This window comes from Grammomys surdaster, unplaced genomic scaffold (genome assembly GCF_004785775.1).
Source record: "Grammomys surdaster isolate TR1022 unplaced genomic scaffold, NIH_TR_1.0 129, whole genome shotgun sequence".
Classification (NCBI taxonomy): Eukaryota; Metazoa; Chordata; class Mammalia; order Rodentia; family Muridae; genus Grammomys; species Grammomys surdaster.
Window position 1 is genome coordinate 18,699,939 of NW_021604587.1, and position 16,195 is coordinate 18,716,133.

Genomic DNA, 16,195 nt, shown 5'->3' on the forward strand with positions numbered 1-16,195 from the left:
AATAGCAAAGTTAGGTCATTGCACCTGAAAAAAAACCCATCTGCCCTTTGAGATGACATTAAAGGTGCTGGAGAGATGGCTGCTCTTGCAGAGGACCCAAATTCATTTCCAGAGCTTATATGGTGGCTCCATGTAACTTTCCATATGACTTTCGATAATTCCGTTCAAGGATCTGATGCCCACTTCTAACCTACACAGGCACCAGGCGTGCACACAGTACACATGTGTCTATGCAGGCAAAGCACTCAAAATCATTACAAATAAATAAATAAATAAATAAATAAATAAATAAATAAATAAATCTTTTTATAACATAGTTCTAGAACCCTCAGATAAGTAGTACCAGAGCCCCTTGTGTTAGCATTCTGCCTAAGCTCTACCCCACAGTTACCTGGCAACGACCAGGTAAGCATGATCCTCTATAAAAGGGGCTACTTGCCCCCTCCTCTCTCTCATGCCCTCTTGCTCTCTTCTGCTCCCTTGCTCTTCCTTTCCCCCCTCTCTCTCCATTCCCTTCCCCCTACAAGTCTACCTACAGCCAGATCTTACAGAGGCATTTTCTCAATTGAGGCTCCCTCCTCTCTGATGACTGTAATTGTGTCATTGACATAAAACTAACCAGTACAACTGACCCCTTGTCAACTTGACAAACAAACACATCACTTTTCTTTTTTTAAAAGATTTCTTTATTTATATATTTTACGCAAATGGGTGTTTTTGTCTGCATGTACATCTGCACACCAGAAGAGTGTATTGAATCCCATGGGAATACTGTTACAGACACTGTGAGCCACCATGTGGATGCTGGGATTTGAACTCGGGACCTCTGGATAAGCAGCCAAAGCTCTAAACTGTTGAGCTCAAGCCCCAACATATCACTTTTTAATTAGAACCTTTCTTTTCACACATATCCCCAAGATGTTATGTTAATATTAATAACACAATATAAAACATAAACAACTTAAAGGGCCCAGAGTCCTCACAAATTCTAATACATTAAAAGTTCACTCTCTTTAAAATAACCAATCTCTCTTAAAATTTAAGTCTTTTAAAATTCAGTCTCTCAATTGTGGGCTCCTATAAAATCAAAAATAAATTAAATACTTTCTTATTCAAGAGAGAAAAACCAGGTCAAAATCGCAATCAAAGCAAAGCAAAACCAAACTCCAAAAGTGTAAATAGTGCATCTTCCAACATCTGAGATCCACTCAAGATTGTCTGTGCCCCTCTAAGGGGCTTGAGTTACTTCTGCAGCTCAGCCCTCTGTTGCACAAACAGCTTGTCTTAGGATCTGGCTGGCTCCACTCCACTGCAGATGCTTTTCTTGCTGGTCATCCCATGATACTTCGATCACAAAATGCTGGGGTCTTCTGCTGCAACTGTGCTGAACTTTTACCAGTAGTCTTTTCCAGACTCTCTTCATGGTGACAAACCTCAACTTTTCTGCATGGCCCCTTTAATCCTTGGCCTTCAACTGCCACTGAGGCTGCACTGTCAGAGCCAAGCCTCAGCTGCTCTCCGTGACTCCTCATACCTTTATACCAATACCACCTGGGTGACTCTTCCACGTGACCAAACTTGGCTGCCAGCGGAGAAGTACAACTTTGGCCATGTCTGGAACACAGCTTCTGTGTGCTCTCAGAAAACGCTTCCCATAAGATTTCACCCCAATAATACTGGACTTTTCTTAATCACTGCTAATTTCTCAGCTCCAGCTCACCAGCATCGAGTATCTCAGCCAAAGCAAAAGTTTCATTTTTAGTGGTTCTGTTATCTTGTTTATCACTGCCTATTCTTCAGCCCCAGCTAATGAGAACCACAGAATCTTAATTCAATATAACAAATGGCCCTGAAGGAATCTTTTAGCTTCCTTCTGAAACTTCACAAGTCAGGCTTCCATCTTTGTGTTGCCCTCAATATTCCTGTCTTCCAAGCTCTCAGGGACAGCTCACCAGGAATTGAACACTCAATGTTTTTTCTTGCACATAGTTCCAAAGTCTTTCCAAAACAATATGCTCAGGTCTGTCACAATAATACCCCAAAATCTTGGTGCCAATTCGTCTTCATTTAGGTCACTATTATTATAATGAAACTCCATAACTGAAGCAACTTGGGGAGGAAAGGATTTATTTGGCTTACATGTCTACATTACAGTTCATTATCAAAGGAACTCAAGCAAGGTCAGAACCTGGAACCAGGTTCATAGAGCAGTCATGGAGGGGTGCTGCTCACTGGCTTGCTCCTCATGGTTTGCTCTGCCTGCTTTGCTCTGCCTGCTTTCTTATAGAACCCAGGACCACCAGCCCAGAGATAGCACCACCCACAATGGGCTGGTTCCTCCCCCAAATAAATACCAATTAATAAAATTTCCTGCTTCCGCCTGGCCTTGCCGCAGCGCAGCTAGCGGGGTGTTATTTTCCCCCCCCCTTGGGTAGGAGTTGGCGAAGGTGAGACTCATGAGGGAATACAAGGTAGTGGTGTTAGGGAGCGGAGGGGTTGGCAAATCTGCCCTCACTGTGCAGTTTGTCACTGGGACTTTCATTGAGAAATATGACCCCACCATTGAAGATTTCTACCGCAAAGAGATCGAAGTGGACTCTTCCCCGTCAGTACTGGAAATTCTGGACACCGCAGGAACCGAGCAGTTTGCCTCCATGAGAGATCTGTACATCAAAAACGGCCAAGGATTCATCCTGGTGTATAGTTTGGTTAATCAACAGTCGTTTCAGGATATCAAGCCAATGAGAGATCAGATTGTGCGAGTCAAGAGATACGAGAAAGTTCCACTAATCCTAGTAGGAAACAAAGTGGATCTGGAGCCAGAAAGAGAGGTTATGTCTTCTGAAGGCAGAGCTCTGGCTCAAGAATGGGGCTGTCCTTTCATGGAAACATCAGCAAAAAGTAAATCAATGGTGGATGAACTTTTTGCTGAGATCGTCAGGCAAATGAACTATTCATCCCTGCCGGAGAAGCAAGATCAGTGTTGTACAACTTGTGTTGTCCAGTAGAAAAGAAAACCTCAAACATGGCCATACCGAGCAGATAAAAACTCAGAGGAAATTTGCACAGATGCTGCTTTGGAGAACTTTACAACCTGGGTTGCAGAACTGAGCCTTGGTAAACCTGTCTCTATCACAGCATGTTGCCATACATCTAATGAAGTGCATAAGGTCTTTGGCCCTCAAGATCCACGGACCTTAACCGTAATGCTTCGCACGTTTACCATACCTTTAAAGTCTGTTCTTTATCAATCCGTCCTTTTATAGCTTTTAAGTTCTTATTGATGGCTAATATGAAAGGGTTAATTTTAATATGTTAGTTGATTTTGTTAATCAGTTTCTCAACTTGTATTTATTACTCAAACTCAGTATTACCTACTCAATGCCTTTTAAAAGAAAGATATAATGGAGAAAAAATTGAGCCTTAAACAAATGGTTACTTCTGTATATTACCTCGTACCAATGCTTCATCCTATTTGTAAAATCTTTCTCCTTTAAATGGTTGGTTAATACTTTGAGACTTTGTTTACGTGTGGCAGTGTTGTAAAAAGAAACTAAAGATCACATTTTACCTGTATAGATGGACTATCCCTTTTCTTCAAGTGCAGTTTTTGTAATTAACGAGTTCTGAGAGTTACAGGTGATACTGGGGATTGGCTGTACAGCATTTACTTGAAACTGAAGAGTTAAGTGTTTGATTCCATCAGGCCTTCACATGTGTTAATCTCATTTACAGCATTGAATTGCGGCAGTAACATTTTTCTTTCTGTGAAGTTCTAAACTTAGTTATGACCTACTTAGCAATGCCTTTGAAAAGGGATATTGTGTCCATGGTAAATTAATTGTATACCTAAACAGAGATAGCTCAGCTTTGCCCATCAGGCTAGTCATTGACATCTGGTAGACTTCTGCACATGTAAAATTGAATTCAGATAAAACCATGTACAATTTCTAGTTCTTAATATTTGTCTTTCTGAATAATAGTTTAAAGCAATATTTGTTAATGTTTTCTTGCACTATCACAACTGCTTTTTAGTTATTTTTCAAGAAGCATGTTCGTAGTAGAGACAGAAATCTGTGTAACAGGAGGGAAAATAGCACCAAGTCTCTGGCTGGCTGTGTTTTATTTTTGCAAATGTGCTTTCTAATAGCCATTGCCTTCCATGTTGTTTACCTAATCAGCACATTTTGTCTGAATACTTGAACATTTTACCAATAACGCAGGTATAGAAAAAGAAAAAAAAAACTTACAATGAGTAATCTTTTGGTTCAGTTTTAACATCATGATGACGAGTGCTTTTTCTAGCAATTATTTTTCAATTGTGTAAGTTTGACAGTATTTTGTTTTGGGGTTTTTATTTGGTTTTATTTGTGTGCTTTTAATTTGCAGAAGTTAGTAACTGCAGCTCACCTACTGCACCAAAGTTCTCAATTTTAGGAGCCCAGCTTTAGTCATTTGAACATGCTTCTAAATAAAACAAAACCAAAACTATGCTTTTGATCTATAATAATAGTTCAATAACTTTGTCAAGCAAAGCTCTATTAATATGCAGTGATGGTTTGTGGACGGGTGTGGCAAGTTGAAATTTGTATTGTGTGTGATGTTCAAATAAAGTGATATCGACATTCATGTGACTTATTGGTCAGCATGGCCATTAATTAATGAGTAGAAAATGATTAAACTTTGATTTCCTTTTTTAAAATCGTGTTGCATTTGATTCCTGATCAGATTCCCTCAAAGCAAGCTCTTGTTCTTAAATTTGTGGTTTGATGGTGAGAGTATAAGGGTAGCAGCGAGTGAGACATTTGTTCCTCATTTACAAACTGCTGGAAGTGAATACTTAACTTGAGTTTGCACTTTAAACCCAAATGCTCATTCAGAGTAGCGTAAGTGGTTGTGGCTCGTCATTACTAGCTCTGTGAAATTCTAAAGGAATCAAATAATTCATGATGGCTTCAATTGTCTGCAGATTGATTGTTTATACAGTGTTTCTTTCCTATGGATATTCTTCTTTCCTTCCCTTCTTTGCCTTCCGTCACCTCTCTCTCTATCACAGTGTTCATTGTAATTGACCTCAGCAGCAAATTTCACTCGGATTCACTTAGGATCACAGGAATCAGGGGAAAGTGATTTTAAAGATGGTTTCTCCAGCACATTTTAAGAAAAGGGACCAAAAGTTATTTTAGCTTCCTCAATAGATTGCATGTTGCTTATTAGGATAAGAAATGAATTTTAAATGCAATATATGTCTTGTCTTTACTATGGCATCTGTTTAGGAGTTGTTCAAATCACTGCAGTAGGGCTCTGCAAATAATTCCTGTAACCTATTCTCACGATCTACTGTACTGTAAGCTTATCAGTGAACAGTCAAAGCTCCAATAGCAAGTACAAACATTGAACAATTACCTATGAAGATTTGTAAAAGTACATTTTTCCAATAGATTTCATTCTTGTCATTTTGTAAGATGACCCTGCAGTCCACCTGTTTGTAACTTTTTTAATAAAATAGATATCTGTATTATGGAAAAATAAAATAAAATAAAATAAAATTTCCTACAGGCTTGCCTACAGACAGATCCTACGGAGGTATTTTGTCAGTTAAGGTTCCCTCCTCTCTAATGATTCTAGCTTGTGTCAAGTTGACATAAAACTAGCCAGGACAGAAAAGATGAGAGGGAAAGAACAGACCCCTAAGACCTGTACTAAGTTGTCAACTCGAGGACTGAGGCAAGGTCTGGAGAAAGTAGTAAGGACAGTCATTGCTTAGCTCTGTTCTGAGTAAGAGGATAAGCAAAAAGGAAGCACCCAGTGTAGAATACATACGTTGACCGGACCTGGTAGCTCATGCCTGTAATCTCAGTCCTTGGGAGACAAACGCATGAGAATTGTCATGACTTTGAAGCCAGTCATGTTTGTATTTATTACAACAATATAAAAGTAAGTAAGACAGGTACCAAGGCACCCTCAGCTTTGAAGAAATGCTTGCCTCCATCTTGGAGGCTTGAGATGCCAGAGCAGAGGAAATCTTAACAGCTGAAAAGTGCTGAGTGTGTCAAGAGCTGAAGAGTTCCCCAAAAGCCGGAGTACACATCACCATCCTGGCCTTGCCGACTTCCTCTTTTGCTTTGTTCATTTCCTTTGCCTACATCATCACCAGTATCGTAATCACTATACCACACCCCCAACATAAAAATTTCTATAGTGAGTTGTTTTTTTCTACTCATTGGGGACCAGAAGGAAGTGTGGACTAAGAGACAGGGTTTAATACACATATTGTGCAACTTGCATGCTCTATATGACAAAAGGAAGAAGTTTGGAGTCCAAGCCACAGGGCCAAGATGAGGTATGACAGAATAATGGCATACCAGAGGCGTTGCCTCATAGTTCCAAAATGTCCCTCTAGAAGAAAAAGTCATCAACCAGATCACTGCCCCAGACAAGCCTCCTCTCATCTCCTCATCTCTTATTCACACTTAAATGGCCATTTGTCTTCATGCATGTGGTCCCCCTCCCCAGCATCCTACCAGACAATTACTCCTCTCTCGCATCAGACTCAGGGGTTTTTGGAGTGTTATAACTAGCAGAGGGTGAAGAAGATGCTGTAACTAGGCTGAGCTCAAGGCTCCTGACAAATCATTCAGAGAAAGGACTCAGAGCTGACGCTCAGGCCCCTAGTTAACCTTCTTCTCTGCCCCTGTTTTCACCATCCCTAGCTCAACTCACATCAGCAGACCAAAGGGTCTCTATTTTTTTTATTTTTTGTTTTTTTGTTTGTTTGTTTGTTTGTTTGTTTGTTTGAGACAGGGTTTCTCTGTGTAGCCCTGGCTGTCCTGGAACTCACTCTGTAGACCAGGCTGGCCTCGAACTCAGAAATCCACCTGCCTCTGCCTCCCAAGTGCTGGGATTAAAAGTGTGCGCCACCACTGCCCGGCTCAAAGGGGTCTCTAATAATCTCTGTCAGGACAGCCCACAAGATCATCAGACCCTCCAGTCCTGCACACAGGCTCTGAGGAAAGGGTTAGTCCCTCCAGGCATAGTGTAATGTGGATCCTGTGAAGACAGAACAGACAAATGAACCAGATGGCCCAGACAGGACCTCTGGATTGTCTACCAGACCAGATAACAAACCTTATAAAATCTTAGTGCTGAAAACCGACCATTGCTCACCAAACTCAGATGAAACTGAGACCCTGAACCACCTTCAGATTTCAAATCAAACATATAGTTGGTCAAAGATGGGATTCTTCTGTTTGCTTTCCTGAAATTGAGATACTGTGAGCCAAATTAGACAAAAGAAGGCTGCCTAGTAAGTAAACCTTGTTTCATAGCAGAGCCTTGTCTATTCCTGCTTCCAGTTCTCTCTGTATATTTCCCTTTAGTACTGCAGAATAAGCTCAGTAACCAAAACATACTAGGTACAAACTCATCTGAATGAACACATTGCCAAATTCCTACTCACTCATGCTAGGCCCTACTGCCTTCGTACATATGCCAGGCACTGTGCTAGACCTGCTCTAATAGAGTCCACAGACTCTCTGAGGGCTCAGAGAATGAGTTAGGATTCCATTGAGGATTCTAGTATACCGTAGATGTGCCCAAGAGACTGTGTGCACCATTCATGTGACCTGGTTGTTCATTCCATCCAAGCAAGAAGGTCTCCCCTGGGTACGTGCTCTGGGCCCTCTGAGCTAACAGTCTAGTGATGTGTGATACTGCCAAGAGATTTAATCTCCCCAGATCTTATAGAAACAAGAATTCGCCAAAATAATTTTTAGGCAAAGAATATCACAATACTTTTCAAGATGAAATGTGATCATGCCTCATTCATCACTTTTACAGGGTGCAACTTAATTCAGGCTCACTCTGCTGACCACCTAGCACTGATACGGTTTCAACATGAGACTGGCTATGGTATTATAAGCACCTTGGCATTATCAGACTGCATAAGCTTGTTTCTAGGATCCCCCTACCCTATGACAAGCCTACACAGATGCTTGAGTACTGTGTGCCCTGACCCATGCAAGGAAGTGCAAGTGTCTCTCCAGAAGCTCCTGCTAACACAATTGATGGAACTGGGAAGCTTCCTCAGCTTAAGCACAAGGAGGCAAGAGAGGTGATGCACTTCTGGTGTGAATCTACGTGCCCTCTTTTGTTCCTCACATCCTGACTGAAAATGTCCAGCTAATCCAGGAAAACCCAATATTTTTAATTTTGACACCATCTGCACAATTGTCCAGGGAGAAATAATGCCTGTTTCCACCACGATGACACACTTCAAATGTGTCATAGTCTGCCACCCCTTGTACTTCCAGGGATTAGAAATTATTTCAGGGTAACAGCAGCCTCTTCCCCTAAGAATTCTCATCAAGCTTCTTCCCCTCCCCCACCTTCAGTGTGCTTGTGAAATCAGTTAACCCAAGGGAAAATTTCTCAGCTCTTCACTTCTGCTTTTTAGGACTATAAAATGAGGGAGGGAAAACTGGTAGACAACAAACCCTGTGGTGGTTCGAGGCATAACAGGCTGATCTGGGATCCTCTCTGGCCAGGCTTCCTTGTGCAAGTAAGACTTACCTCTCAGGAAAAGGCTCTCTCTCTCTCTCTCTCTCTCTCTCTCTCTCTCTCTCTCTCTCTCTCTCTCTCCCTCTCTCTCTCTCTGCCCCACTCCCCACTGATGGGCTTTGGGCTTTTTATTTATAAAAAGTAACTGTAAGTCCATGGCTTATGAATACTCAGAAAATGAGTGCTGTTTATATAGCAGCTGATATCTAAAAGGTAACTGCTGTCTCCTGGAAAAGGTTTGCTTTTCTGCTTAGGGTTTAGCTCAGCTGTTGTTTTCCTCTAAAGCAGCTTCCTAACGCTGTTCCGCATGTTGTAGTGACCCCCAACCCTAAAATTATTTTCATTGCTACTTCATAACTGTAATTTTGCTGTTATGAATTGTATTGTGAATATCTGCTTATCCAATGGTCTTAGGTGACCCCTGTGAAAGGGCCGCTTGGCTCCAGAAGGACCACTGTTCTAGACCCATACCACAGCTCCTCCATTCATTCACTCCTCAGAGATCAGTTTAGCATGCCTGCCCTGAACTAGAGCTGAGAGAAATACATATGAAGGTAGCCCCTCAGGGAGCTAACACTGGATGCCCATCCACTTTCTCTCTTCACACAGGTGTCTAAAGCAGTTATGGCAACTGTTCCTGAACTCAACTGTGAAATGACGCTTTTTGACAGGTCAGTGGGAACTGGAGAGTGGTCCAGCAGTCTGCTTTCAAGGATGGAGGGTTGCCTACTTTCAGAGGCCAGAGTGTCCCCAACTCATTGCCTTCAATGGCTATCAGAGTTCAAGCCACCTGGCTTAAAGGCTGACTTCTCCACCCCCAAGCCCACCCTGAGGTCTTAAGTGCTGTCACTACAGGGTCTCCTGCAGATGCAATGGAAAGAAAAACTTCCATGTGGACAGTATAGGAGACCCTTTTGCAAAGTATGGCTTGGAAGCAAGGGCATAGAGCTCAGACTTCAGTCAACTCTGCTAGTCTAGAATCTAGGTGTCAGAAGTCAACAGAGAGCACCCAGAGCTCCCACTTACCTGGCCCAGAATCTGCTTCTAGACTGTTGCTTATGTAACACTGTAGAACCTGCCAGACGTCTTCAGGAAGTTTTGAGTGTCATACTATGTGTGGTTTTATTAACAATGAAAGTCTGTCTGATCAGTATTGATAAGGAGCTATCACTTGACCAAGTCTATTTTCATTACAGTGATGAGAATGACCTGTTCTTTGAGGTTGATGGACCCCCAAAAATGAAGGTGAGACTCTGACCTTGGCTCCCAATCTATGGAGGGACTGTAGCATGAGAAAAGCCCCAAACAGGGTGAGGGATACTGGCTTGCCTTGCTCCCAGGCTATTTTGTGATGGGATTATTTTGCCTCTTTCAGTGACACAGACAAGGCAACCCACACACTGACCTGGCTCCCACACAGTTCCACCTACCATAGCCACACACCAAGGCTTGCTGATGGCAATCGTGGCGTTTTATGCTAGGAAGACAGTCAGGTCTTCAACATACATTCAGTCCTCCCTTCAGATGGATGGAGCTTAATCTGATCACTTAAACTCTGCATCCCAGTTGTCCCTTCCCATGATGACTGAGAACTCTCAAATGCCACATGGCATCAGTCCAGCCACGTCATTGCCCCACTCAGGAGGGAGCTGATTCTCTCAGACCTTTTCCCAAGTCCACAACAAGTCTCCCCCAGCCTCAAAATCTAGTTCTCAGCTTAAACAAATATATTTTAAGACCACTATAACTGGTTAGCTCAGCCTTGGGTGAAGCCTCTCACCTTCTCAGCCAGGCTCTGGCCCCCACTGCCTGCTCCAGAACCTGACTTTCACTGGGAGCCTCTACTCTGGACAGAAACTTCTCTCCCAATCAACCTTTCCTTTACACTATTGTAATTATCTATCATTGTCCTTCAAGCTTAGAAACTATCATGCCTCAAGGCAACTTTGGTTAGGCCTTAATGTGGTGTTTCTCCAAAGAACAGGAAAGTGGTAACATATTTTACAAACAAAAGCTGTGCTTATGCCTACATGAGGAAAGAGTGTATGAAAAGCCATTGAGAGTCTCTTGGGTGATCTCAGTTGAGTAGAAGGCAACATGAACGTACTGTCATGAGAAATTAATGCACAATATTTGAACAGAAAGGACACCAGAAGATGAGAGGTTTAAGTAGGTCTAATTATACAGTAAGGCAAGGTCTGTACAAGAAAGATAAAGAAGAAATGAGGTTTGGTATAGAGGATGCCAGGAAGCCTGTGTCTGGTTGCCATGTACCCCTGGGTAAGCCAATTAAACTGTCTGGGCTCCAGAGACACAGGGGTTGTGGTTAAGAACTGAAGAACTTATCTCCAGGGCCCTTGGTATTCTGTGGGATTAATACAGGAGTTCCCTGGTCTAATGATGTGCTCACTGCCTGGTTTCTCCACAGGGATGCTTCCAAGCCTCTGACCCGGGCTGTCCAGATGAGAGCATCCAGCTTCAGATCTCGCAGCAGCATCTCAACAAGAGTTTCAGGCAGGCGGTGTCCCTCATTGTGGCTGTGGAGAAGCTGTGTCAGCTCCCTGTGTCTTCCCCATGGACCTTACAGGATGGAGATCTGAGAACCTTCTTTTCCTTCATCTTTGAAGAAGGTACTTAATGAGGGCTGAGAGTGGACAGCAGACCTTCACTCTGATCCTCCTCAGTCCACCTCTTAGTAGTCCACTTCCCTCCTCAAGTGCACCCTTAGTGCTAGACATCCCAACCATTAGAAGAAAGCAAGGAAGCCTCCAAACAAATCAGTCATACCTTAAGCTGATTAACTTTTTAAAAGGATGTTCTAAAATGCTTTTTAAAAAAACTGTTCACATTTGCAATTCAACCATTGGTTCACCAAGTACTCTGGCTCACACTAGAGCTTGCAAATCTCACGATCTCTCTGTTGAGCCGGTCTTATTACTAGCATCGTTTCACACAAGTCCCACTACTGCCAGTCCATAGTGAATGGTCAAAACACTGAAGCTTGTCTCACCATACCAGATTCAATGTTCTTGCCCAGCCTACTCCCAATTCTTTTATACCCCCAGTAAAATTAGAATAGAATCTTGACTGTGCATGCTTAAATATTGCTCAATAAACCAAATTCTGCTGCTTCACTTCACTGTGCTTGCATTTCTAATTGTTTGCCTAAACATCTCATCTTCAACTTTCAGAGCCCATCCTCTGTGACTCATGGGATGATGATGATGACCTGTTACTATGCGATGTTCCCATTAGACAGCTGCACTGCAAGCTCCGAGACGAACAACAAAAATGCCTTATTCTGTCTGACCCGTGTGAGCTGAAAGCTCTCCACCTCAATGGACAGAATATAAACCAACAAGGTAAGTTGTTCCCTTTCTGGTCTCCTGGCAGCCTACTAGGTCTCTGTGTTTTAAGATGAAACACTATGGCCAATATATGAGGGGGGGAGAGGAGGGAGGGGGGGGAGGGGAGGGGAGGAGAGGAGAGAAGAAAGGAAAGGAAGGGAAAGGAAAGAATAAAGAGAAAGAAAGAAAGAAAGAAAGAAAGAAAGAAAGAAAGAAAGAAAGAAAGAAAGAAAGAGGAACCATTTTTCTAGCCATATAGGGATAACACATTAGTGTGAAGTCATTTGACGGACACGCAATAACTGCCTGTGGGTTCTTTTCCCTCATTTGAGGTTGAAATGTGGATGGTAGAGAATTGATATGTCCATTTCTGTTCCCAATCCTGTCCCTTGTGCTGATATCCTTCCCACCAATACCACAGGGTTTCTTGTAGGGAGGTTTACTGACCATCAGGAACGTACATCGCTCTTCCATAATAACACGCATTCCAAGTGAAAACAGGGCTTTTTTAGATGATAGGATGGACCAGGCATCATGCCACCATAACTGAGGGGACAAGACCTAACAGCAGCAATGTGTGGGTCTCCTTTTAGCTTCTGATCTTAGAAGCTTTGGAGGGAGCTGTTTGCTCCAGTCCAGGTGAAGAGAATCTTATTTTTTTATAACTTTTATAAAGAATAATTCTTGTTTCTTGATGAAGTCATAAAAGCAGCAGGGGCTTCCAATTGAGATGCTGAGGCTAAGTTTCAAATGGGGTCTCTTTTTTGAAGCCATTCTTCCCAGCTAAGACAGTTCTATGCCATACTGCTGTATTTTCCTCAAAACATGCTGGCCCCTGAGTCCTTTTAGGAGCACAGCTTTGCTTTCATAGTGACCAAAATGTACTTCTGATATAGACGGGCGCACAGCCTGCCAGTCACACAACAGCTCTATTCCTTAGAACTTAACAACTAGACACCTTTTATTCTTCATTGCTGCTCCTAAGAGGCCCTGAGGGAATCCTGGATCAGCCCACTGACCTTGCTACTGTCTATGACCATGACTGTCTAGCACTGCTAGCCCATAGCTTGTGTCTGAGGAAGCTCATTCTGGGTTCCCACGGAGGACTGCATGGGTTTTGCCTATCATGTCTAATGCTTGAGCCCACCCTAAACTGCTGTATCCTTGACCCAGACTCCTCTTCTTTCTCCAGTGGTATTCTCCATGAGCTTTGTACACGGAGAAACAAGCAACAACAAAATACCTGTGGCCTTGGGTCTCAAAGGAAAGAATCTATACCTGTCCTGTGTAATGAAAGACGGCACACCCACCCTGCAGCTGGAGGTGAGTCCATTGGTTACAGAGAAGCTGCCCTCATTGCTCATCTAAGACTCTTTGTCTTTATTTACTTCCCAGACATCCACCTGCCCGACCCGCCAGAAAACATGGGAGGTCTTCTTGACAATTTACATAAATATAGAATAAAATTAGCATAGCTTTTAAGGGCGCATAAACTTCACTTTCACCATGGGAAATCAATTCTTCTTGATGCTGTTGTCATGTCAGGACACCATTAACACCCCCAACAGAACTCATAGCATCAAGGATGAAAGGGTTGCATATGGTGACAGTTTTTCCCATGTGACAGAGAACAGTTTGGAGAAGTCAATGAAAGAATTCACCATCGATCCTCAGACCTCTTCTGGCACTTGCAACATTCCTAACAAAAGCTCCATTCACGAGCTGATGCCACTCTATCCAGGGCTTTAGGGGGAAATGTGACAAAAATACCTGGAAACTAGGTACTCTTGGAAGCTTTAATATAGTTTTCACCCATATGATCCTCCCTTAGGATTCAGAGGAAAAAAAAAAACAAAGGGTTCTTTCAGTGATTATAGAAAGATGGGGTTCAGCTGTAAAGAATGTGGAACTTCTTTTTCAATCTCCTCTTCAGCATCCCTGAGAACATGCCTACTGTTGTAGCTTTATACTTTCTATCACACACACACACACATGGACACACACACACACACACACACACACGGACACGGACACACAGACATAGACACAGACATGAACACAATTCTTCTTTCTATTTTTCTGCAGAGTGTGGATCCCAAACAATACCCAAAGAGGAAGATGGAAAAGCGGTTTGTCTTCAACAAGATAGAAATCAAGACCAAAGTGGAGTTTGAGTCTGCACAGTTCCCCAATTGGTACATCAGCACCTCTCAAGCAGAACACAAACCTGTCTTCCTGGGAAGCAACAGTGGTCAGGACATAATTGACTTCACCATGGAATCTGTGTCTTCCTAAAGTATGGACTGGACTATTTCTAATGCCTTCCCCAGGACATATTAAGGGGCTCCCTTGTCATGAATGAGCAGACAGCTCAGTCTCCAGGGGAATCCTTAGTCTTATGCCAAGCCAGGTCTCTCAGAGCCATGAGAAACCATGGCACATTCTGTTCAAAGAAAGCCTATGTTTTCCTCCTTGCCTCTGATGGGCAACCACCTACCTATTTATTTATGTATTTATTGATTGATTGATCTATTTAAGTTGATTCAAGGGGACATGAGGCAGCAATGTCTACAAAAGAATCTAGTTGTCAATGTGTATGAGATAAATTGCACTTGGACCAGTGCACAGCCTGCACTGAGTTCCTTCACTGAAGCTGGGAATAAACAAGTTTCTATTGTGTGGATGAGAATGTTTATGGATGAAGAATTAGCACATCATTTTGATGAATATAAAATAAATTTCACTAAAACAAAAAACATTCTGCCTGGCTATTGATTTCTCTTAGAGTTTGCACAGGAAGAAAAAGAGAAATTGGGCCCTGAGGATCCTCACTGGAGGTCAAGAAGCCTGTTCTTCACAGCTGAGGGCAACAAAGTACCCTAGACACGTCCCTGTGTCTAGGTCTAAGCCTTCTCACTCGCTCTCTCTCTGTGTCTCTGTCTCTGTCTCTGTCTCTGTCTCTCTCTCTCTCTCTCTCTCTCTCTCTTTCTATCTTTCTTTCTTCCTCAAGGATATTTGAGGGCTGGGGATATGGCATAAGCAGTAAAGTGCTTTATCACAGAAGCAGGAGGACCTGAATAAGATCCCTAACATCCATATAAAAACCCTGGCATGGTGGTACATGCCTGTAAACCCAACACTGGAGATGTGGGAACAGGAAGTTCCCTGGGGTTTGACAGCCAGCCAGTCTACTGGGTATCCACATCTAGCAAGGGAGCCTGTCTCAAAAATTAAGGTGGAAAATAACTGAGGAAAACAACTTATTTTGATCTCTGGTCTCCACCCCTACACACATGCAAATACACACAGACACACACAGCACACACACATAGCACATACACACACAAAGGGATTTTCATTACACATGATTCATCCAAAAAATAAGATCAGCTGAAACTTTAGAGGCAGTAAGTTTTGGTCCTAAGTCACTTAGTTCACAAACACCTGTTTAACAAATGCTTGAGCTCCTAGCACAGAGATGAAGACTCTGAGAGTTAAGAATAAGCCCAGATAAGAGATATATGGATAGAGAAATGGATGGATGGGTGAGTGGATGGATACACAGATAGATATAGAAATTAAGGCAAATGACCAAATAGAGACATGATAAAGCATAAAAGGAGTATCCAGGAAAAACCTACAGGGTCTGGTAGGAGAGGTGACAAACCAGGGAGGGTGATATTTGAGTCAGATCTAAAGGAACAAGAGCAAGTTAGAAAAATGGGGAGGAAAGGGCACATCAGGTCTAGGGACCCAAAGGAACAAAGGCATGGGGATATGAGAGTAAATGATACACACACACAAACACACACACACACACACACACATACACAATCAAGAATAACCAGAAGCTAAGTCAAAACACAGAACAAATTACAGAAAAAAGAAAATTGTACTTCATCCCATATAAAGGGATAATTCTCTGAGCATATGAAGAACTCCTTCAAACATTAGTGGAAGAACAAAATGAATATTCAACAAAACGATAAACTTAAAGGGTCATTAACAGGGAAGCTGATCAGAGAAAGGGGAATGCCGTCAGATACTGGGCAGAGCAAGGGTTACTCAACGTTACTCATAAGAAGAAAGTCAACTCAAAAGGACTTTGAGATACTGATGTGTTCCTGTGTGACGGACAAAAAAAAAAATCATAGGTTTAACACACCCTGTTAAAGTTGGCAAAACTGTAGGGAAACCCCATTGTTAAACATTATACATGGAAGTATGACCTCTACGGAAGAAAATGTGATGCTGCCTTTGTCCCAGCACTCTTACTTCTCAGGCTGTAG

The 16,195-nt window shown here is 42.5% G+C and overlaps 2 protein-coding genes across 2 annotated transcripts; both read left to right on the forward strand.

The window, feature by feature from the left end:
* The first annotated feature begins 2,379 nt into the window (after positions 1-2,379).
* On the forward strand, positions 2,380-5,518 carry LOC114609918 (ras-related protein Rap-2c). The gene has a single exon (XM_028754314.1). It carries the CDS (start codon positions 2,457-2,459, stop codon positions 3,006-3,008), a length of 552 nt encoding a protein of 183 aa, XP_028610147.1. The 5' UTR covers positions 2,380-2,456; the 3' UTR covers positions 3,009-5,518.
* A 2,967-nt stretch (positions 5,519-8,485) lies between these two features.
* Positions 8,486-14,664, forward strand: Il1b (interleukin 1 beta). Its single transcript, XM_028754300.1, has 7 exons — positions 8,486-8,560; positions 9,169-9,230; positions 9,756-9,804; positions 10,988-11,189; positions 11,751-11,921; positions 13,099-13,229; positions 13,992-14,664. Exons 2-7 carry the CDS (start codon positions 9,184-9,186, stop codon positions 14,199-14,201), a joined length of 810 nt encoding a protein of 269 aa, XP_028610133.1. The 5' UTR covers positions 8,486-8,560; positions 9,169-9,183; the 3' UTR covers positions 14,202-14,664.
* Positions 14,665-16,195: the final 1,531 nt, after the last annotated feature.

Coding starts and splice junctions, on each gene's coding strand:
- LOC114609918 (XM_028754314.1), top strand. CDS start 2,457: ATGAGGGAATACAAGGTAGTGGTGTTAGGGAGCGGAGGGGTTGGCAAA.
- Il1b (XM_028754300.1), top strand. CDS start 9,184: ATGGCAACTGTTCCTGAACTCAACTGTGAAATGACGCTTTTTGACAG. Junction 9,231..9,755: donor GAAATGACGCTTTTTGACAG/GTCAGTGGGAAC, acceptor TTTTCATTACAG/TGATGAGAATGACCTGTTCT. Junction 11,922..13,098: donor ACAGAATATAAACCAACAAG/GTAAGTTGTTCC, acceptor TTCTTTCTCCAG/TGGTATTCTCCATGAGCTTT.